This window comes from Bison bison, unplaced genomic scaffold (assembly GCF_000754665.1).
Source record: "Bison bison bison isolate TAMUID 2011002044 unplaced genomic scaffold, Bison_UMD1.0 scf7180017864373, whole genome shotgun sequence".
NCBI lineage: Eukaryota > Metazoa > Chordata > Mammalia > Artiodactyla > Bovidae > Bison > Bison bison.
In genome coordinates, this window is record NW_011494945.1 from 7,475,759 (window position 1) to 7,499,050 (window position 23,292).

The 23,292-nt window shown below is 40.1% G+C and overlaps 1 protein-coding gene and 1 pseudogene across 1 annotated transcript in view; both read right to left on the bottom strand.

The window, feature by feature from the left end:
* Positions 1 to 23,292, bottom strand: part of NR2E1 (nuclear receptor subfamily 2, group E, member 1) — a gene marked incomplete at its 5' end in the record, with an annotated part of 119,246 nt that overhangs the window by 43,463 nt on the left and 52,491 nt on the right. The window contains 1 exon segment of the mRNA XM_010856695.1: positions 10,910 to 10,960. Coding sequence (XP_010854997.1) covers positions 10,910 to 10,960 — 51 coding nt within the window.
* Positions 15,384 to 16,072, bottom strand: LOC105000674 (annotated as a pseudogene).

Sequence of the window (23,292 nt, forward strand, 5' to 3'; positions counted from 1 at the left end):
AGAATTTGAGGATTTTTGCACCTATGTTCATCAGTGATATTGGCCTGTAATTTTCTATTTTTGTGATATCTTTGTCTGGTTTTGGTATTAGGGTGATGATGGTCTCTGGGTGTCTGTTCTTTAAGTGGTTGCCTAGATATTTTAATGTTTTCACTTAAAAAGGTTAATCAGTATCTTTCTTCCTCCTTAACAATATGAGGACCTTAGAGATCTTTTCACTGTATCCTTTTGTAGTTTTGGAATCCAGTTCTAGTTAATTCCTTTCCCCTCACAGATTAGAAATTATTAATAAAATCAAATTTATTTAGATTTACCCACATATTTGGCTGTATCTTTTCTGATTATTAATATTTCCTTCTTTCTGGATTACACTCCTTAAACTTCTCCTTGGTGAGGGTCTACCAGGTGTTAAAGTCTCTCAATTTTTGGCTGACTGAAAATATATTTTACACTCATTCTTAGAAGATATTTCACTGGGAATATAATACTTGTTGTTAAGTCGCTCAGTCACGTCTGACTCTTTGTGACCCCATGGACTGCAGCATACCAGGCTTTCCTGTCTTTCACTATCTCTTGGGAGTTCACTCAAACTCATGTCCATTAAGTCAGTGATGTCATCCAACCATCACATCCTCTGTTACCCTCTTCTCTTGCCCTCAATCTTTCCCAGCATTAGGGTCTTTTTCAGTGAGTCGGCTCTTGCATCATGTGGCCAAAGTACTGGTGCTTCAGCGTCAGTCCTTCCAATGAATATTCAGGGTTGCTTTTCTTTAGGATAGACTGGTTTGATCTCTTTGCTGTCCAAGGGACTCTCAAGAGTCTTCTTCTGCAACACAGTTCAAAAGCATCAATTCTTCGGCACTCAGCCTTCCTTTTGGTTCAACTCTCACATCTGTACATGACTACTGGAAAAACCATAGCTTTGACTATATGGACCTTTGTCAGCAAAATGATGTCTCTGCTTTTTAATATGCTGTCTAGGTTTATTCATAGTTATTTTCTCTCAGCACACTAATGATGATTCTGCTATTGTGTGTGTGTGTGTGTGTGTGTGTGTGTGTGTGTGTGTCTGTGCACGCTCATGCTCCTATTGCTTTTTGTTAAAAAGTCAGTATTGGGTCTAACTAAGGCTGCACATTTACAGATGATCTTTCCTTTCTGACTGCTTTTAAAGTTTTCCCTTCCCTTTGGAGTTCTACATTTTTACAGTCATGGAAGCCCTTTGGAATTCTCCATATAGATTTTATTTATCATGCTTGGGATGCACTTGGCTTCCTGAATCTGATCACTGTTGCCTTTAACAATATTGGGGAATTCTCCTCTATTATTATCTCTTTATTTCTTTGGAAATTACTTTCTCCCTACTCTGTTAGATCCTGAATTCTGATAAGGAGTTATAAAACTCTTAATACATCTTTTATAGTTTTTGTCTCTTTGTCTCCTGGACTGTGTTCTGGAAAATGTTTAAATATATTTTCTAGTTCACTGATTCTCTTTTTCATGGGGTCTAAACAGCTGTTTAAAAGTCCCTTTCCTCCATTTAAAAAATTATTTTTCATTTCCTGAAGTACTATTTGGCTCCATATCAGATATGCTTGGATGTTTTTCTACAATGTCTTATTCCTTTCTAATATTTTCAAGCTCCTCTTTTATTTCATTAATCATATAAAATTTGTATTTGGTCACTAATGTCAATATTTGATGTCTTTGCAGGACCACTTTTGATGTCTGCTTCTGCTGCTTGCTTCTGGTCGTTACCTCATAGTACCACATTTCTTCCTGGGTTTTATGAAGTTTTTCTTCTGTGAGCTTCTCATTTGTCTTAACAGTTTATCTATGGGGATTCTTAAAAGCCAAAGTTGGAGATAGACTGGTGTGGGCGCAATCTGCACTTGCTTTTTCTGGCTGAGTTTCTTGGTTGTCCTACCAATGTGGAACCCTTTTATATTGAAATACTCAAAATTTTATAGTTCCAAACTTTGGGAGGTTATATAGGTGGTATGGATTAGGTAGAAAGGTCTCCTGTGATGGATCTTATTGTGCTTCCAAATTCTTAAGGAAGTTTTTTCTTTCTTTCTGTCCTCCCAGTGTCAACATTAAGATAGGCAAATGTCCTTGCAATAGCATCCCTCTTTGGAACAGGGTTTATTTTTTTTAATTTATCTTTACACTGAGGATGTAGTTCTTTGTATTTTCAACTTTATGTAAGGATTCTCCTAACAGGTCCCCCACTTTAGGCAATCCCTGACCATCATCTCAGAGTTGAGATTCAGAGTCTCCAGAGTCTGATGGAAAGTTTCAGGGTGAAAGCTGGCTTTGGAACTTGTTTATCTATCAGGATTCCTGCTTTAATTCACTTTTTGAGATCTGAAAAAGCCTTCTGATTTGCGCAGGCTCAGTGATGTATATAAAAAGCCATTTAAAAAATATTTTAACAAACATTTTAGTTATCTTAGCTGAGATTATCATTCAGGGTATCTGTATAAGTCACGGTCCTCCAAAGAAAGAGATTATATTTTATCACAATATAGAATATGTGTATATCTATTGGGTTGCCCAAAATGTTTGTTCAGGTTTTTCTGTCAGATGTTACGGAAAAACCCAAATGAACTTTTTGGCCAACACGATATATCTATAGAGAGAATCTAAGGAATTGACCCATGAGACTGTGAGGACTGGCAAATCCAAAATTCACAGGGCAGACTGGTAGGCTGGAAATTCCAGCAAGAGTTGATATTACAGTTTTGAGTCCAAAGGCAGGTCTGGATGCAGAATTCCTTCATCTTCAGGGGACCTGTCTTTTCTCATAGGCCATCAACTGAGTGGATGAGGCTTACCCACATCGTAGAGAGTAATCTGCTTTACTCAAAAATTTACTTTAACCACATCTAAGAAATACCTTTATAGCAATATGTAGACTAGTGTTTGACCAAACATTGTGCACCATAGCCTAGCCAAGTTGCCATTAAAACTAACTTTTGCAGCATCAAATCCACCAAAGTGCTGGAAAGAGAAGCCAGTGCTATAATTTCTGGTGGTGAAATGATAGCACAATCATGGAGCACAATACAATAATGTCATTCTTGAAGGCTTCAATGAAAACAGGTCTAAGGAGACATTGAGCATCCTCTTAGGAGGTTGACACGCTACTCTGTTTTCACAGTCTAGTGCTTACTATAAGCCTACAGTGCTTACTGTGAGTACTATGAAAGTGAAAGTGTTAGTCATATCTGACTCTTTGTGACCCCATGGCCTACAGCCCTCCAGGCTCCTCTGTCCACGAATTCTCCAGGCAAGAATACTGGAAGTGGTAGCCATTCCCTTCTCCAGGGGTTCTTGTGGTAAATGTGCTTTTCATATAAAACTACAGGAAAAGGAAGAAACAATTGTTTTAAGTTCTAGGTCATAATGATGCAGGCTATTCTGGAAAGCTATGATATTTACTCAACCTTGTCAAAATTCAGTAAGTATCTTAAGCTAAAAATAGAAAGTGCGCTAGTCTGAGGAGAGTTAACTACTGTTGATACACTGCAGGGGGATAAGAATAATGGGCATACCCATTTTAGATTCTAAAGGGTGTTTTCAGGTAATTAAAAATACACTGTCTATTCTTTTTTAAAGAAGATATTCATGATTTCTTAGAAGCCTAGAAATAGATGAATATAGAAATGCAAAAATCCACAAATTACCTGTGTGCTTAGTTGCTCAGTTGTGTTCGACTCTTTGAGACCCCATGGACTGTAGCCTGCCATGCTCCTCTGTCCATGGGGATTCTCCAGGCAAGAATACAGGAGTGGGTTGCCATTCCCTTCTCCAGGGGCTCTTTCCAACCCAGGGATCAAACCTAGGTCTCCCTCATTGCAGGTGGATTACTCACCATCTGAGCTACCAGGAAAGCCCAGCTAACCACATAAAGAATGCTGATGTTTTCTTCACAGTGATTATCAGTGGGTTCACAATGTTTTTCAGGTTTGGAAAAGTTTTCTTTTGTGTATGTGTGTTCCATTTGAGGATTAGGGGAGTACCTCTAGAAGAAGGTGTGGGAGAGTAGTGTCAACAGTCAGTAGGAAGGAAGGCAAGAGAATCCTGTGCCCTCAATGCTTCTCTTCCGTGATCTTTCTCTTTTTTTTTCTCCCTCCCTGTCACTAAAAATCAAGTCTTGCCTCAGCATGAAGTTTTATTGCTTAAAACAGAACAGTGAAAGTCTAAATAAGGAATTTCAAAATATATGCATAGGCAAAAGACTGAAAGAAAATATGAATAGTGGTTATTTGGATGGTGGAATTATCAATTATTTTCTTCTTTATATTCTTCCACATAAACAAAAACAACTTTATACTCAGAATGTAATTTATCTTTAAATACATAGCACACAGCAAGAACCTAAAATATCTTGAGGAATTTTTATTTTAAACACAAATGGGTTTTCCTTATGCACAGTATATAAGACTAAGCTTTTACACTGTATAAAACCATATTCAAATAAGATATTCCAGTGTCAGAAAACTTGTTTTCATGCTAGAAAAATTAAAACTCCCCAAATAGTTATACATTTAGATCATCTGATGCATTTATGTGGGAAGTATCAATATTTTAGATTAATTCCTCCAGAATTTATGAATTTTTTATTAGCAGATTTTAAAAACCTGCTTTGCTAAAACTAAAATATTTTTCCAGCTTCTAATTTAAGTTTGAATTTTGTTTATGAAATATATAGCTTGAAAAGCTGCAGTCTCTAACATTTGTTACCTCTTTCAAATCCCTATAGTTTATATACAGGTTAATTATAGTTGGAGCTCTTAGAATTCCAAATCAGGAGGGAGGTTATTTGTAAAAGCTGTGATTCTTTGAACTGCATAATCATGGGGAGGCCAGAAAGATTGGTTTAGGCAGAGGCTCAAGGTAGTCTCTTCTGGGGAGTAATCACATAAAACAGGAAATGTATAAATCTGTGAACACAGATACATTCATAATTTTCTCTGCAGAGGGTAAATACTGACTGAATTAGAGAGAAAGCAGTATTGGTGGCAAGACCTCCTAGGACTTGACTGAATTTTCTTGAAAAGAAAAAGAAGACTACTAAAAGGTTGGGTAATAAAAAAAAGTTCTGCATTCCATTGTTCTTCTCTAGAGGGTTATAAGGATGGTGCTCAGTGACCTCTCTGAAATGTCACAAAGAGCAGTGGCATCTGGATTAGGAGAGAAATTAACATGCAGAAGAAACTTCAAAGGCCCTTACACAGATCCAGAAGATTCTTTAAGGTACATATATACATAAATTGCATGTATACTGAATTATGTTATACATCCCTAGATAAATATATGGCCTCTTTATTTGGTGGATGGATGGATATAAAAAGGGATGCTTGGGCCACCTGTAGTTCTTAATGTTAAACCTATCTTGTTTAGAAAAACAAATTCAGAATCAAGACCTTAGAATTTCAGAATCAAGACTTTATCACTTTGGTGAGTAACATTAATATACTACTGAAGACTGATGTGATAAAAGAGAAGGGAAGGAAAGTTGAGATGGAGGCACAAAATAAGAAGAGAGAAGAGAAAGGAAGAGAGGAATCAGAAAGGGGGAATTGAACGAAGGGGTTAAATTTGGGGGAATTGAGGAATAATCCATCTCCACAGGGCCCCTCTCCCCATGGACTTTTAAGAACCATAGAGAACCCTGTCCATAAACAAGATATAACCTTTCAGCAGAGAAAACATCCAACTTACGTGAGTTTCTTCACACTGAGAGGAAATCTTCTCCCTTGTAGGTGGGTCTTACTGGTAATGAGAAGAAAGGGAAAGGAACTGATACTAGGAATGGTGTGCAAGGGTGAGGTTGCCATCCATTATTTCTGGCCCAGTTTGGTGACAACTGACTCTATTACTGCCTGGTATTAGAAGATTCTCCTATTTCTTTGCTACTGTCTGTTCTATTTTTGTGGGGTGAAGAGAAGGTAGTTAAGAGTTGGTGTGAATACACAGAATTGATTCTGACAGATTTTCTAACCTCTCCAGCAAATCACTTATTTGCTCATCTTTTTCCCATTTTCCCCTGGCCATTGTATTTTTCTCACAAGGGCAAATAAGATTAATGAAGCATATTGACCTAATGGAAACTTGTGAACATATAAATGATCAAAATCTGGGTTGAAACCTGGAAGAATGCACTTAAAAACTATGCACTTTTCATTTTCCCTATGCTTGTCCTCATAATATTTGATGTCACAGCTAGGGAAATGTTTTGCTGCTTGTCTATTGTTTGCCCATGTGTTGTATGATGGAGAGGGTTTGTGTGCTGTAGCAGCAGAAAAGAAGAGTACCTTTGTCCTGAATTTCCTTTCAAAATCCCATTAGCAGGTTATGTGACACTAGATAAATCACTTACCTAAATTTTTTCCTTGAGATGGGAGGAGAAGTTTGGCCTCCAGCACACCCCTACCTACCCCCAAACAGTTGTTGACTCAATCTGTATCCTATGAGTATATGTTAAATTTCACATATGGTGAAAAATATTTCATTCAAATAAGATACATGTTATAAACTGGTAAGTGGGAAGGGTGGGGGATGAGGGAGACAATTTAAAAACTTGTAACAGAGGCTGAAAAATGACCTAAAGTTAACTTAAGGACTCTGGTATTTTAAGTTTAGTGGAGTATATGAAAAATAGTTAAGAAAAATAATGTTTCAGACCGGATCATTTATAGAAATTCAATAAAACACAACATTCAGAAAACTAAGATCATGGCATCTGGTCCCATTACTTCATGGCAAATAGATGGGGGGGAAATGGGAACAGTGCCAGACTTTATTTTCTCGGGCTCCAAAATCACTGTGGACTGTGACTGCAGCCATGAAATTAAAAGACGCCTGCTCCTTGGAAGGAAAGCTATGACAAACCTAGACAGCATATTAAAAAGCAGAGATATCACTTTGCCGAAAAAGGTCTGTATAGACAAAGTACGCTTTTTCCAGGCTTCCCTGGTAGCTCAGTCAGTAGAGAATCCACCTGCAGTGCGGGAGACATGGGTTCGATCCCTGGGTTGGGAAGATCCCCTGGAGGAGGGCATGGCAACCCATTCCAGTGTTCTTGCCTGGAGAAGTGCCCATGGACAAAGGAGCTTGGCGGGCTACAGTCCATGGGGTCACAAAGAGTCGGACACGACTGAGCGACTGAGCACACGTAGTTTTTTCCAGTAGTCATGTATGGATGCGAGAACTGAACCACAAAGAAGGCTGAGCATTGAAGAATTGATGCTTTTGAATTGTGGTGCTGGAGAAGACTCTTGACAGTGCCTTGGACAGCAAGGACATCAAACCAGTCAACTCTAAAGGAAATCAACCCTAAATATTCATTAGAAGGACTGATGCTGAAGCTACAATACTTTGGCCACCTGATGCAAAGAGCTGACTCACTGGAAAAGACCCTGATGCTGGGAAAGACAGAAGGCAGGAGGAGAAAGGGATGACAGAGGATGAGATGGTTGGATGGCATCACTGACTCAATGGACATGAGTTTGAGCAAACTCCGGGAGATAGTGAAGGACAGGGAAGCCTAGCTTGGTGCAGTCCATGGGGTTGCAAAGAGTTGGACACGACTGAACAACTGAACAATAGCAAATCTATTATACTTTTGTAAATTTTTTTCATGTACTAATATGCTGTTATAAAATCCTATGACTGTTGAATCTGAATTTCCAACACTTTTTTGTTGGAAATTACTAATCCTTTCTTCTTCAATTTCTAAGAACGAATATATACTTAAACAATATCACTCAAGAATTGCTCATGCCAGCTGATAAAAAATGTCTACATCTTGTGATGAGTGGGCATAAGGTTCCAAAATACAATAACAGTACTAATACTTAAAACAACAATAAAACAAAACAGCAATGACTATCTCTTATTAATGCTTATTATGTCCCAGGAACTCTGCAAAGTTTAAATGAGCTCTCGTATCTCATTTAATCCTCACATTCATCCTCTAAAGTAGTTACTGCTCTAGCCCCATTTTGCAGATAAGTGAACAGAGGCCTATTTTAGGAACTAAGCCCAGAATTGTTCAGAAAATGCACCAAGATCCATTCACTTACGTATTCTGCAGTGTGTGTGGTCCAGTTGGATGTGCTGGCACCAAGACACAGGAGGGGGACAATGCTTTCATGAAGTTTACAGTTTTCTGGAGGATAGAATCTTCACTCATTTTTGCTTAAATGACTGCAAAAATGCAGCTTTGATTACATAAAAAATAGTCTTAAAAAATTGGTCATATGTATTTTGAAACTTTCTGTTTCTATGAATTTGCCTATTCTGGACATTTCATATAAGTGAAATCATACACTGTGTGGTATTTTATGTTTGGCTTCTTTCATTTAGCATAATGTTTTCAAGATTCATCTTGTAGTATGCATCAGTATTTCATTTCTTTTTATAACCAAATATTCTGTAGATGAATATGCTACATTTTATTTATCCATTCATCAGTTGATAGACATTTGTGCTTTCTTTCCCTTTTGGTTTTTATGAATAATGCTGTTATGAACATTCCTGTGTATGTTTTTGTGTAAATGTTATATTTTTAATATTCTTGAACATATATCTAGGAGTAGAATTACCTGGTTACACAATAACTCTATGTTTAACTTTTCGGGGGAATTGCCAAACTATTTTCCAAAGTGGCTGCATCATTTTATTTTCATCAGCAATGTACAACATTTGTTATTGTCCATCTTTTTGCTTATAGCCATTCTAGTGGGTGTGAAGCAGTATCTCGTTATGGTGTTAATTTGCATTTCACTAATGACTAAAGATGTTGAGGGGGCATTTTTATGATTTAAGAGAATTTTTACTAGAGGACTACAAAACAGAACTACTAAAGGAGGTTTCTTTTCTTGAGGAGCTTTTACAGGATACTACCTGGGCTTCACACCACTTAAAGTGGTAAAAATATTTACCACGATGGTCTATTATTGGAATGTAACAGAAAACCAATTCAAAATGGCTTAAACTGTGCAGAAAATTATCATGTCATTTAACAAGAAGCACAAGGTCAGAGGATTACAGAGTTGTTTAATACAACCACTCAGTACTATTATGGAGATCCAACTTCCTTTCTCCTACTGTGTCATCCTAGCATGCCCATGATGTCTGCACATTTTGTATTAACAGTAGTAAAATGACTGCAGGAACTCTGGGCAATCCATCTGGACCTAAAAATGTCTGGTGGAAGAGAAATCTATCTCAGAAACTTTTAGTTGTCTTTTCTTATATCTCATTGGCCTAGAACTGTATCACATGCCCAAATCTAAACCAATCACAGACAAAAGAAATGAGAATCCCATGTATATAGTTGAATTGAGATTTATTGCCTTACTAAATGGGAATTAAATGGGAATTCTGCTAACAAGGAAGAAAGAAATGGATGGTGGACAGACAGCTATAACAATATCTCTGTTATATAGCTATAGGCAACAACATTATGATGATGAAAATTATTAGGCTGAAACTTGAAACTGCTGCTATTGTACCACTGACACACACTAATTTCATATGTTCAGCCTAATCATTTCCAATGCCATTTGACAGAATGGGCTGAGGAATGAGGAGAGGGTAACATTGGTTCTAGGTTTTAGTTTAATCACTAAAAATAGTATAGCTCATAAACCATGAATAACTTAAACTGATTGATACAAGTAAATCAGACTATTGTGAGCAAAAAGAATTTGTGTAATACAGGATTTTATTTGGAAACTCCCTGGCAGTCCAGTGGTTGGGACTATGCTTTCACTGCCTTGAGCCAGGGTTCAGTCCTTGGTCGGGGAACTAATATCCTGAAAGCCATGTTGTGCAGCCAAAATAAACAACAGAATAATACCAAAATATTTGACTTCTTTATATGTTTCTTGGCACATCTCAAAGTATTTCCATTACTCTGAGGCCCAAAGCATTTGTCCCAATGTACGTGCTGATGAAGCCCGTGAATGTTTCATTTATACAGACTTACAGTTTGTTGAACTTTAAATTTGAACAATTAAATCACAGAATGCATTATTCTGTTTTCATTAAGAAACATTTAAAGATTTCAAAGAGAGAGTGACTGTGTACCTTCCATTTTAGGGATCTTTTAATCTAGGCAGACTTTGAGAAATCTAAAATAAGCTATTTAGTATATGGAAATAAATAGGACATCTCATGACTGGGCTACCCTTGAATTGTATAGAGCTATGCACAGAGCAGATTAGAAAATGGCAACCTTTCTCTTTTTGACATTTTAAAATTATGTTTTAATTTTTTGAATAGGCAATATATTCACACAGTACAAATTCAAATGATACAAAAGTTATACAGCATTCTCCCTCCCACAGCTGTTCCTCAGCCACTCAGGTCTCTTCTCCCAAGATAACTGCTACTAGAAGAAAATGTTTATGAATATTTAAACCTCGCCTTTCCCTACAAACAGCATAATTTACATCACTGTTCTGCTGTATTTTGTTGTTGCTGTTTTTTACTCAACAGGCTGTTATGAAGACCATTCCAAATTGGCATATAATGAGCATACTCATCTCTTTTTTATAGCTGCATAATATTCCACTTGATGGATATACTGTATTTCTTTAACCAGTCCCCTATTAGTGGACATTTAGATAGCTTTCAATATATTATGAACACTGCTGCAAAGAGTAACTTCTACATATGCCATTTTGTACTTATGGTAGTTATATCTCTAGGGAAGCTTCCTAAAGAGACATTACTACCTCAAAGAAGGTATGTTTTTGTAATATTATAAATAAAGCCAAATTTCTCTCTATTCCAGAGAGGTTACAGCAATTTAAATTCCCACAGCAATGCATGAGAGCACTGTTTTCTCCACAAGTGGCAGCTTTCCAGAAAAGAGATTTCTTAAAGTTACCTGCTACACCTTCAATCTGGGTGTGTGGGCAGGACAGGATCTTGTTCTCACCTGTAATACAGAAAAAAATGTTATGGTATTACAGGAACTAAAAAAAGAATATAACAATGAAATGGGTAAAAATTTGAGGATGCATAGGAGAATGAATGGAAAGGCATGATTAAAATATTGACAGTATTTAAAATCTTTATACTGTTCTACAATTAACTCTGGTTCTGTTTGTAATCAGAAAACAATAGTAAAGTCACACTACTGTTTTCCTTGGGTTAGGAATCTCATTCCTTTTAGGCAAAGCCCGCCTTTAAAGGAGCCTTCATTTCAGTTCCACTTTAGGCTGAGCACCTGCTCTTCCCTCAGTGTCTCCTCTGCTGGGCCAGAGATGCCAAGGAACTGGGGCAGAAACCACAATACATCTGCATAGTCTGAAAAAGCTACCAAAATGAAAATTCCAACAAGAACCCCTCTTATATTTTTAAAATTTGTTTCATCAATTCCAATGATCATGATGAAGTTTCACTTGCTTTCTGGCTTTTCTACAATGGTGGTTTCTGTTTTTCACCAAGACCATTAAACATTTTGAACTTCCAAAGACAATGCTATCCAAAAAAAAGACCTGCTCACTTGCGAACAGTCTTTGGGTCCCCCTGGCAGTCCACACCCAGCCTGGGCAAAGGCAGTAAATTAGAAGCATTTCTTCCAGGAGGTGACTCAGATATCCCAGCCTGGCCCAATGTTGCACTCACTCTGCATACAGACTGAGAGCTGTTGCAGTTGCAATATTCTCTCTAAACTCCTGCTCCTTTGTTGACTTGTAGAGGCTTACATTCCAAAAAAGGTAATTTGAAAGTGCTGCTGAATTTAGATGCATTTTGCTAATTTGTTTTTATTATGCATAGAAATATTGGTATAAAAGGTGTTTCAATTATTTTCTAAGGGAGGGACCTATGCATTCTCTGCAGCCACAAAGCTTTTAAATGGAGTTATTTTTCTCAGCCTATAATCGTTCTCCCTTTTAAGTACCCCAGCAGAAAAAGTAAGTTTACTGCTCCTCACACAATGGGCCTCTTCACTTTTTAGGTTTGGGAGACCTGGGTGACCTACGAAAGTTAATTAGAAGGTTAACAAAGACGAAGACAGAGTCGAATCCATCGCCTCTCCTTCAGCCAAAGATGTCATCCATTAATTAGGGAAATTGTTAAGGTGGCCTTTATAGAATCCATAGAAAGTCTGCTGTTGGCGGTCGACAGTTTTGATCAGATTTTCCTCTCCCCAATAATGCTATCCTTAATAGTACGAAAAGCAGAGGTCTGGGGTGGGGGAGGGGAGAAAGGAGGGGGTGGGAAGGATGTGTTTCAGCAACAGTACAGTTAACCAGCCGCTGATTGTGACGGCTTTGATTCTCAGGCTGCCCCGCATTCTTGTTCCATGATGTAATCCTTATTGAACCTGGAAGGCGAGGGAGCACGAGGGAGGCGGGAGAAGCTTCTGCTCCCGCCTGGAAGCCACAGGAGGCCCTGGGAGTTAGGAGCTCTCCCCCGGGGTGGGCCGCGGTGCCAGACGCTCTGCGGCAGCACCGCGGCTCCAGCAGTGCCGAGGACTAGGGCAGCTGGGGCTGGGCGCGGCTGTCCAGGTCTGGTGGGCTCCCGGACTCTTTTGGTTGCTTTGAGGAGGAAGACTTCTCCCTGTCTCTCTCCCTTCCTGTTGATTCTCTGCAACCAAAACACCAGCTCAACTAAGGAAAAACTTTTGAGTCTCTTTGCCATCTTGAGAACCACAAGGGAAATAGAAGTCTGCGTATTTGGTGGTGGTTGCATAGTCACGACCTCTCTGCCATCCCGTTTCTTGTCTCCTCTCCTGCTTACTTGAACCCAGAATTTGTAATTTAGACAGTAGAGCCTTCAGGGCTTCTGTTTTGGTATTATGTATTTAAGGTGGTGTTAATTCTGAATATGAAATGCCTTTATTTTTTAATATAGAACTTTTTTTTTCTCTACATCATTTAAACTATTTTTAAGTGTACAATTCAGTGGCATTCAGTACATTCACTTTATTGTGTACCTATCACCACCATCCATCTTCCCCAACTGTCTACACTGTGATACTTATTTTTTAAACTACATTACAGGGTTGGTTCTATGGTTTTCCAAGTTATCAGTAAGTTCTTATGGTATCGGCATCTTTTAGTCTTGGGAGTTTTTGCATAATTCTTCAATGGCAAAAGTTGGAACAAAACAATGTGGCCCTTGTTTACCACGCAAAACATTTCTATGTACCTCTGTGTCTCTCTGGACTGATATTGAGCAAATACCGTACAAAACCTCACCTAGACAGTACATCGCCATTTTGGTTTGCCTTACTTATGCCACCCCAGAGTGGGTAAGGGTTGCTCAGACAAGGGAGTGTCACTCTCAGTTCTTAGCATCACCATGGAAAGGACCAAAACTACTATTCTACACATACAAAGTTACTCACACCGAGGCCCTTGTCTTTCTCAGCCAAGGAGAGTTCCTTTCCTCTGTCATCCTCCCAGCTCCTCCCCACACAGGAGGCTAAACTTCATGGCTCAGACCAGGGCCTGGAACAGCACCTGCCACCAAGGTCCTGTGAGCAGCCCCTTTAGTTATCCCTCCCTTCCTGGCTGAAGGCACAGGGCTGAGGAAAAAGAGGGAGGGCAAGTGTCCCCAGCTTTACAGAGGAAATAGTAGTAACTGTCAAACAGCTAAATGATTAAAAGCGCACGGAATAAAAAAACATAAATTATGAAACACAAGCTTTACATGTCTTAGCTCTCTCTGTGTGCTCAGTTGCTTCAGTCGTGCCCAACTCTTTTCAACCCTATGGACTTTAGCCCACCAGGCTCCTCTGTCCATGGGATTCTCCAGGCAAAAATACTAGAGTGGGTTGCCATGCCCTCCTCCAGGGGATCTTCTCAACCCAGGGATCGAACTCCTATCTCCTGTATCTCCTGAATTGGCAGGAGGATTCTTTATCACTGAGCCACTGGGGAAGCCCATGTCATAGCTCTATATGTTATCAACATGAAAATTTAACATAATACCCCAACACTGAAGCTGCTGTATAGCACAGGCAGCTCAGCTTGGTACTCTATGATGACCTAGCGGGTGGGATGGGGATGGGTGGGAGAGAGGCTCAAGAGGGAGGGGATATATGTATACTTACAGCTGATTCACATTGTTGTACAATAGAAACTAACACAACATTGTAAAGCAATTACCTTCCCCATCCAAAGGATCTCTATTCCCAGCCCCCAAAGCTTTGTACCTTTGATTTCAGTTTTATTGTAATGTGTACTTAGCATGTTGTTAAATTGCTTCATATTTCTTTGCTGCTATGGTTAGCAATGTATAAAGGACCCTCAACTAATTGAATTAACAGTCTCTTAGTGGCTAGTTGGTGGTGGCTGAGCCACACACATAAATTGCTCCCGTGTGACTTCTCTGCTTCAAAGATTGCTTGCTGAAGCACTTTATCTGTCCACCTTAACTGCATTTTAAGAGACATCAGAGGAGCTTTGAAAATTTCTAAGATGCACCTCAGACCAATTACCTAAGGATTTCTGAGGGTAGGACTATAGAATGGTATGTTTTTAAAGCTCCAACTTAAAGTGGGATTCCAATGTGCACTTATGTATCTAAGGTTGTATGTATATGAGGTTGAGAACTGTGATGTTTAATTTTATGTATCAACTTGAATGAGCCAAGGGATACCCAGATATTTGGTCAGACATTATTCTGGATGTGTCTGTGGGGGTGTTTTAGACTGAAGTAAACATTCAAATCAGTAGCTGAGTAAAGCAGATTGGCCTTCCTAATGTGGATGGGGCTTATGCATCAGTTGAGGACTTGAATAAACAAAAAGAGTAAGAGGGAACACCTCCTACTTGACAGCCTTTGAGCTGGGATATCAGTTTTTTCCTGCCTTTGGACTTGAGATGAAACATCGGTTCTTCTTGGATCTTGAGACCACCAGTTCTTGGACTGGAGCTACAGCTGATTTTTTTTCTTTTTTATAATTTTATTTATTTATTGGCTGTGTTGGGTCTTCATTGCTGTGCAGGCTTTTCTCTAGTTGTGGTGAGCAGGGGCTACTCTCTTAGTTGTGGTGCGTGGGCTTCTCATTGCAGTGGCTTCTCGTTGCACAGCATGGGCCGTTTTGTGCGTGAGCTTTAGTAGCTGTGGCATGTGGATTCAGTAGCTGCGGCTTCTGGACTCTAGAGTGCAGGCTCATAGCTGTGGTCACAGGCTTAGCTGCTCCACAACATGTAGGATCTTCCTGGACCAGCGATAAAACCCACATCTCCTGCATTGGCAGGCAGACTCTTTACCACTGAGCCACCAGGGAAGCCCCTCCCATCTATTCTTGAAGTTGATCTTTCTTGAGAAGTGATCAAATAGCACCAGTTGTTGAAGACAGCAATAAGGCCTGACCCTGATACTCCAGCTTTGATTCTGGATCAGTCTTTTGCCTTGAACTGATCAAGAATCACTTCCTTTAGAATCTTCAAGAGCAAATTTAAATGAGTATGCACTAACATCATCTTCTCTTTCAGATCTGCAACCATTTCTGGTAGAGATGTGTTGTGAATATCCATCTCGGGTGCATCTACTATGGCTTTTGCTTTTAAGAAGAAACACACCATTTTGTCACTGGAAAGGCAGAAGTGACCTCTCAAGGCAGCCAGGGCAGCATAGGTAGAATACAGATGGAAACCAATGGAAATATCACAGGAACTACAGAGTAAAAGGTTTTAAGTGTTGCCTTTGAGGGAACTTTCAAGGCCAACGAAGAAGGGAGCCTCCTAAACTACATTATTGTGACTCTGGAGAAGCTCCTGGCCCCAGGGGCTCTCAACAGGTCCCAGGGGAGGTGCACAGAGTCAGTGAGCACAGCACGGTGCTGTGCATACTGGAACATGGAGCACCTCTCTGGTTGCAACCACCACAGCAGTCATGGGCTGGATGGCATCTCCTCCAGCTCCAGCCCTGCAGGGCTGAGCAGAGAAGACCCTTTCACCACTTGCATGTCTCACTCCATGGAAGTTGTAAAAGAAGGTTCATCAATCGCCTTCTTATCCCCATCACAAAAGTCACCCCACAGCTGCTTTGCAAAGTGAGAGCAATGCCTCTGAGGCTGAGCTGCCATCCTCCTGCCTATACTTGGTTCTTGAACAATGCCACTGTTGGGGTGCCGACCCTCAACTGTACAAAGTTATGTACAGTTAGCCCTTCATCTGCAAAGCTGCATCTGCAGAATCAACCAACCTTGGATGGTGTAGTAAGTATTTAGTGAAAAAATTTGCATATAAATGGACTTTTAAAGTTCAAACTGATGTTGTTTAAGGGTTAACTGTACATTATTGGCTCTCCTAGTTCTCAGGCCTTTGAACTTGGACTGCAACTACACCATTAACTCTTGTGGGTCCAGGTTGCTGACTGCAGATTCTGGGACCTGTCAACCTCCATAAATGTGTGAGACAATTCCTTACAACAAATCTATTTCTATATAGATATTCATCCTATTGGTTCTGATTCTCCAGAGAACCCTGACAAATACAGATTTTGGTACCATGAAGTAGAATGCTGCTGTAACAAATACCTAAAAATGTGGAAGCTGCTTTGGAACTGGAAAATAGGTGGAGGCCAGAGGAGCTTTGAGGTGCATGCTAATAAAAAGTCTATATTGCCATTAAGGGACTAGTGGTAGAAACATGGATGTTAAAGGTGATTCTGGTGAGAGCTCAGAAAGAAAAAGAGAGCTAGAGAGAAAGCCTGCATCTTCTTAGAAAATACTTAGCAGAATGTTTGTAGAAATGTGAATGTTAAAGACTATTCTCATGAAATTTCAAGTAGAAGTGAGGAATAGGTTATTGGAAACTGGAGGAAAGGTGCTCTTTATTATATAGTGGATAAGAACTTGGCTGAATTGTGCTGTAGTGTTTTGTGAAAGATTAAACTTGCCAGCAATGAAACTGGGTATTTAGCAAAGGTGATTTCTAAAGCAAAGTATTGAAGATGTAGCTTTAGTCATCCTTACTGCTTTTAATAAAATACAAGAGGAAAGAGATGAGTTGAAGAAAGAATCTTCAAGCAAAAAGGAACTGGAACTTAAAGACTGGAAAATTCTCAAAGTATCCATCACAAAAAAAATGAGGTAGATGTTCTGAAGAGAACTCTAAGGGTGTGGGTGGCTGAACAGCCTTTTAATGAGATTAAGATGAGTGTGAACCATAGATCCAATCAGTCATCTCAGCAGATGCCAGAAATAGAGATTATACCACCAGAAATGCTGCTAGCTTCAAGAAAATGGGATAGAATGAAGGAAGGTTGCTAACATGGGCTATCCTTCAAGAAAAGAGAATGATATGAAGGTGAGCTGCCTAACACAGGCCCAGGGGGCAAGGCTGTTTCCTTCCTGGTTTCAGAACCTGGGGCCCTTGAAAAAAGCCATGGTGAGGGCTCTCAGCAGAGAGCTGGAGGAGTAGGGCTGCCCACAGAGCCTTGAGGGTGACACTGCCACCTCAGTGGCCCCGAGGGCAATGCATCAAACCAAAGAGGATTATACTCAAGCCTTTAAGATCTAATGGAATTTCTCTTGCTAGGTTTTAGACTTGCCTCGGACCTGTCACTCTTTCCTTCTTTCCTGTCTCTTCCTTTTGGAACAACAATGTCTATACTATGCTTGCCTCCCCACTGTATTTTCAACATTTAACTTGTCTGGTTAGGAAAGGAGTTTTTCTTTAGGATGAGTCTCACCCATTTCTGATTTAGATGCTATTTAGATTAGACTCTGGACTTTAGACTTTAGAGTTGATGCCAGAATAAATTAAAACCTTAGGGGTTGTAAGGATGGAGTACGTGTATTTGCTGCAGTCCATGGGGTCACTAAGAGTTGGATACGACTGAGCGACTTCACTTTCACTTTTCACTTCCATGCTTTGGAGAAGGAAATGGCAGCCCACTCCAGTGTTCTTGCCTGGAGAATCCCAGGGACAGGGGAGCCTGGTGGGCTGCCATCTATGGGGTCGCACAGAGTCGGACATGACTGAAGTGACTTAGCAGCAGCAGCAGGGGTCAGAATGTTATGGACTGAATATGCCCCCTCAATTCATATGCTTAAGTCCTAACCCCCCAGTGTGACTATATTTGGAGATAGGGTTTATTCGGGGGTGACATGGGTTTAATGAGGCCATAAAAGTGGGGCCTTAAATCAATAGGGCTGGCATCCTTATAAGAAGAGGAAGAGACACTGGAGTCCTCTCTTCCTCACGTGAGGATGCACATCTGTACGCTAGGAAGAGAGCTCTCACCAGAAACCAGATTGACCAGTACTTTGATCCTGGGCTTTCCAGCTTCCAAAGCTATAAGAAAATAAATTTCTGTTGTCTGAGTTACACAATCTATAGAATTTTGTTATGGTAGCCTGAGTAGACAAATATAAGGACCATCTAAAGGAGATAGCAATCACTGCCCCCACACATATCCCCTTCTAAAATAATCTACCCTCACCTGCCTCATGGGGTACATGCTCCTGTGTCCTCAGCTTATTGGTCAGGGTGAGCACCTGACCCAGAGACTCTATCCATGGGCCCCTGAAACATTTCACACATAAACCCCACAGATCAGAGTTTCATTTACGCTCATAAGATCTTCTGTTGCATTGTGATTTCTCTAGGCATAACTCACTTTAGGGTAAGTTACTTGGTCAGATCTTAGCACCTACCTGAAAAGCTCATTGTAACTGATTTTGAAACTTGAGGCACTTTGCAAAAAGGACAGGTTTAAAAGGACAGCAGTTAGGATCTTTCAGATGCAAAGGTCAGAATGTGAGTGTGGGACACCTATAGGAGAGTGGCTAAGAAGTAGGTGAGGGTGGGGAGATTGAAGGACACAAGGCACTGCAGTTTTCTCTGGGATGATTCTTTACACCTCACCTCCATTTCGTCTTGAGGGTGGCCTTTGTCATAACTGTCCTAATCAAAGCAAATTTGACTGTAAGGGTTAAAGACCCATTCAAACTTACTTATGTATTGGGGGAGGGGTCGTTATTAAATGGATACAGTGGAAGTCTAGCGGGACTTCTTGGGAAACTACAGTTATTTCTTCCTCTTTCCCCCACCTTGCTCCTTACCACCAGGCCCTGTGGCTTCTCATGTTAGTTCACCTGGGCAGGTCTACCCATCCTCTCTTACAAAGGCTCTCTCAGCCACCTCAAGGTGGGATGGGCCTGGCCGGGGTTGTCAATCATAAAACATCCACTGAGGAAATTCATGCTGAAAATTTCTGTTCAGATTGTTAGAAATGTCCAAAGATACCTTATTTTGTCTATTTTAAGTCCTAAATAATTAAATTTAAGTTTGGATAATAGGCATACTGATTGAAGTATTATGACTCATTTTCTGATAAAAATTTTGTGTTAACCACAAATTTCTTTTATTTAAAAAAACTCTATTGTAAAGTATTTCTAAAATGTTTACTTTCCTCTCTTTTTAAGATAGTGACAATATTTGCTCCCTTTTGGTGATACGTGAATCGTAAGTTTTAATAGCAATTCCCATGGAAGAGATCTCAGGGAAAAGTAGAAACAGTACTGAGTTTAGAGAGTCAGAACACTACATTCATCCCAGCTGTATCAGCCAAGGAACCTCTGGCATGTCACTGAGCCTCTCTGAGCCCTGCTTTCCTCATATGAGAAAGAGGAAATGACGGTAGAAATACTTTTCTTTTTATCTGGGGGTAATCACTCTCAATTTATATGTAAAATTAACTTGAAAGTTGAAAGCTTCAGCTTTTATCTCTGGTATATAGGACTTGTACTATAAATGTTTGTTGAATGACTTTTACAGTGTGAATGATCTCCATATACAAGGACAGGAAATTGGGCTGAATTTGTGCATGCTGCTGCTGCTAAGTCACTTCAGTCATGTCCGATTCTCTGCGACCCCATAGACAGCAGCCCACCAGGCTCCCCCGTCCCTGGGATTCTCCAGGCAAGAACACTGGAGTGGGTTGCCATTTCCTTCTCCAATGCAGGAAAGTGAAAAGTGAAAGTGAAGTCGTTCAGTCGTGTCCAACCGTCAGCGACCCCATGGCCTGCAGCCTTCCAGGCTCCTCCATCCATGGGATTTTCCAGGCAAGAGTACTGGAGTGGGGTGCCATTGCCTTCTCTGGAATTTGTGCATATTCTAGATCATATTAGGGTTTTTTTTTTTTTTTTTAATACCAAATTCCTCATAGGAACTAGTTCTTTTGGCTTTTTTTTTTTTTTCACAAAGTGAAAGTAGTAAAGTAGGAAAACAAATATATAAGTTGAGGGCTCATTCACTGAGTATATGTTTAACTAAGTTGCTACTGTACAAGAAAGTCATTAATAGTGTATTCGTTTCTTTTAAGCTTATTCAACAAATACTCACCAAGGATACTGGGAACATGTTGTTGAATAGACATGATCCTTGTCCTCATGGAGCTGCTAAGTCTCGTACTTGAAACACTCACACATCAAAAACGCACTAAGGATATACTCTCTATCTCCCCTGGCCTATTTTCGGAGTTCCTGCAAATGTTTCTTTTGACCAGGGCCTAGAACGAGTTGGGGGAAGCAGGACAAACACCAAGGTCCAGCAACTGTGAAGAGGGCGTGGGCCTGAATATAAATCCCACATAATAATTTTTAGATCACTGTCCTTGGCTGAGGTGGGGGAGAAGATTTTTTTCACCAAAGCTGGAACATTGACTATATATAACAGTATACAAATGTCATGTCTTGTCTCTACTCCAATGTACTAACACTATTTCAATAGCTACTCCAATAGCTAACACTATTTGAGAGTCTGTCCAGGGTCAGGCACTGTACTGAACACTTTCCATGTTTTGTCTTTAACCTTCACACCAGCCTTGCAAGATAGATACTTTCATCATCCTCAGTTTGCTTATGAGGAGACTGCAGCTCTAGAGGACATAGCCAAGGTCACAATAGATGGTTATAACAGAACTAAACCTGTTCTGTCCTACTTGAGTATATACCTTCTTCCTGCCAAACCATGTAGGGCCTTTACTGTTTTCTAAACAGAACAGTGGGCTTCCCAGGTGGCACTAGTGGTAAAGAACCTGCCTGCCAATGCAGGAAACGTAAGAGATGTGGGTTCAATCCCTGGGTGGGGAAGATCCCCTGGAGGAGGGCATGGCAAACCACTCCAGTATTCTTGCTTGGAGAATCCCATGGACAGAACAGCCTGGTGGGCTACAGTCCATAGCGTCGCAAAGAGTCGGACACAACTGAAGCAACTTAGCACGCATGCAAACAGAACAGTAAGAAAGCTGTGTTTCTATCCCTTGTCACAAAATACATGTCTTTCAATATAATACATGATAACAATAGCTAATATTAATTGAGCAATTACTATGTGCTAGATACTATCCTATCTATTTATATGTATGAATTTATTCAATCCTCAAAAACCTATGAACCACTCTTTTTATTAAACTTTATCTATTATTTTATAGATGAGGAATTGACACAGAGATATGAAGCAACTTGTCCATGATAACTCAGCTGATATATGCCAGAGACAGAGTCAGACCCAAGTTGCCTGGGGCCAGAGATTAAAATCTGTCATTTCATCCAAATGAAATATATTATTTTCAATGTCTATTACAGTTTCATTAATTGGTGAAATAAAGATCACTAGCATGTGAGGGACCCTTCTTCCTTACCTCCCACCCCCATGAGCAGAAGACCCAATTCCATTCATAGTCTGATGGAACATTTTCCTCTGTCATTGTGCAGTGTGAAACTTACACAACTGAATGTAACATCTCTGAATTTCATCTGCTGTGGAATGGCACATGATAAAAAATGCACCACATATTCTAAGTCTGTATTTTCTCACTAATTTAGTCTTTTTTCTCAAATGCACAGCATTTCCCATAGACATGAGAGTTCTCTCAAAAAGTTAACAGCACTCTCTGAGAAGAGGAATTGGAGAAACCCAGGAACGTTTTCTTTAGCAGCTCAGGCAAGTGACTGAAAAGTAAAAAATTAATTTTTTTTATAATATCAGATTTTAGATCTTCCCTCTGACTGACTGACTATTTGGGTAAATTGGGCAGTGGCATAACTGACCAGGCAGCAACCTCAGTGGCTCAGCTAGGAGCGAGGCATAGGCAGAAGGCAGCAGAAAAGTGTTGGGGCATCAGACCGGTGAATTCTAACTTCAGTCTACTAAAAACAATCTCCCTCTTTCTGTATCACAGAGACACACATGAGAGATTTCTGAAGCAGGCTGATGCCCTCAGATATAAACCTAGTTTGTGGCTATGAACCATTAAGGATGCTTGATAACTACTAATTAAGTGAATTAGAAACACAATATATAATTACTGATGTTCTACTTTCCCCCCTGTCTTTGCTGCACCACAGGAAAAAGTTTCCACGGCAATTGGTTTGTATAAGCAAAGACCAAAATTAAATTAAGAGGTCACATGCCAGTAGCAAAGACAAAATCAGGGAAACATTTTCTAATCAGAAACTGCAAAGAAGTTTGGGCCTTTATATAATAGAGAAATTAGGATTGGATAGTGGTATTCTTTCAACCAACTTTTCACAAATATTTCCTGGAACAGCCCCAAGGACTGAATCCTCATTTAGCCTATTCTTTTTTCAGATATAATTGAATTTACTTGTTTCGGTTTCTGCCTCCCCACCTTCCACCCGGGGCTAAGGGCAGTGCTGCTCTGCTTTCATATGGCACAAGCGCAGTCATAAACCACGTTTGAATATCTCTTCTCCAGGTATCAGAGGCTCTATCTAGGTCTTTTCTTCCAAAGCTCCTGTCTTCTCACACCCCAGGGAAATTCCTCTATACCCTCCACTCCCCCAGTGATGCTCAGCAACCCGCCCCCTTCACTACCTTGCACTCCCCAGCCCCAAAAGTTATCCTATGAAAATGAACAACTCCATTAGCTGTGGAGAAGATTATCTGAAAAATATCCTCTGAGAGGATTTTGGTGCAGGAAAATACAAAGAAGTGTCTAGAATCTTTGACTGAAATCACTGACCGTTGTGAGAGGTGACACTAAGCTGAAGGAATATACATTCCTTGGGGCAGAGGGATGTTTGCATCAGTAGGAGAAGGAAAGATAGCTCTTGTTGTTGTCTGGGGTCTATGGGAGAGGATTTAACAACACACACATCAGGATGGAGTGAAAAGTCTCTAAAGACATATTCATTCCCACAGCAGGCCTCTGGTTTGGCATCTACTTAGCTCCTCAGACTCACCAGCCATCTCCATGGGAGGGGGAGGACGTGACTAGTCAAACGATTCCCACCACCCCCCTGGATGCCTCTGCAGGCTCCTGGAGTTTTTC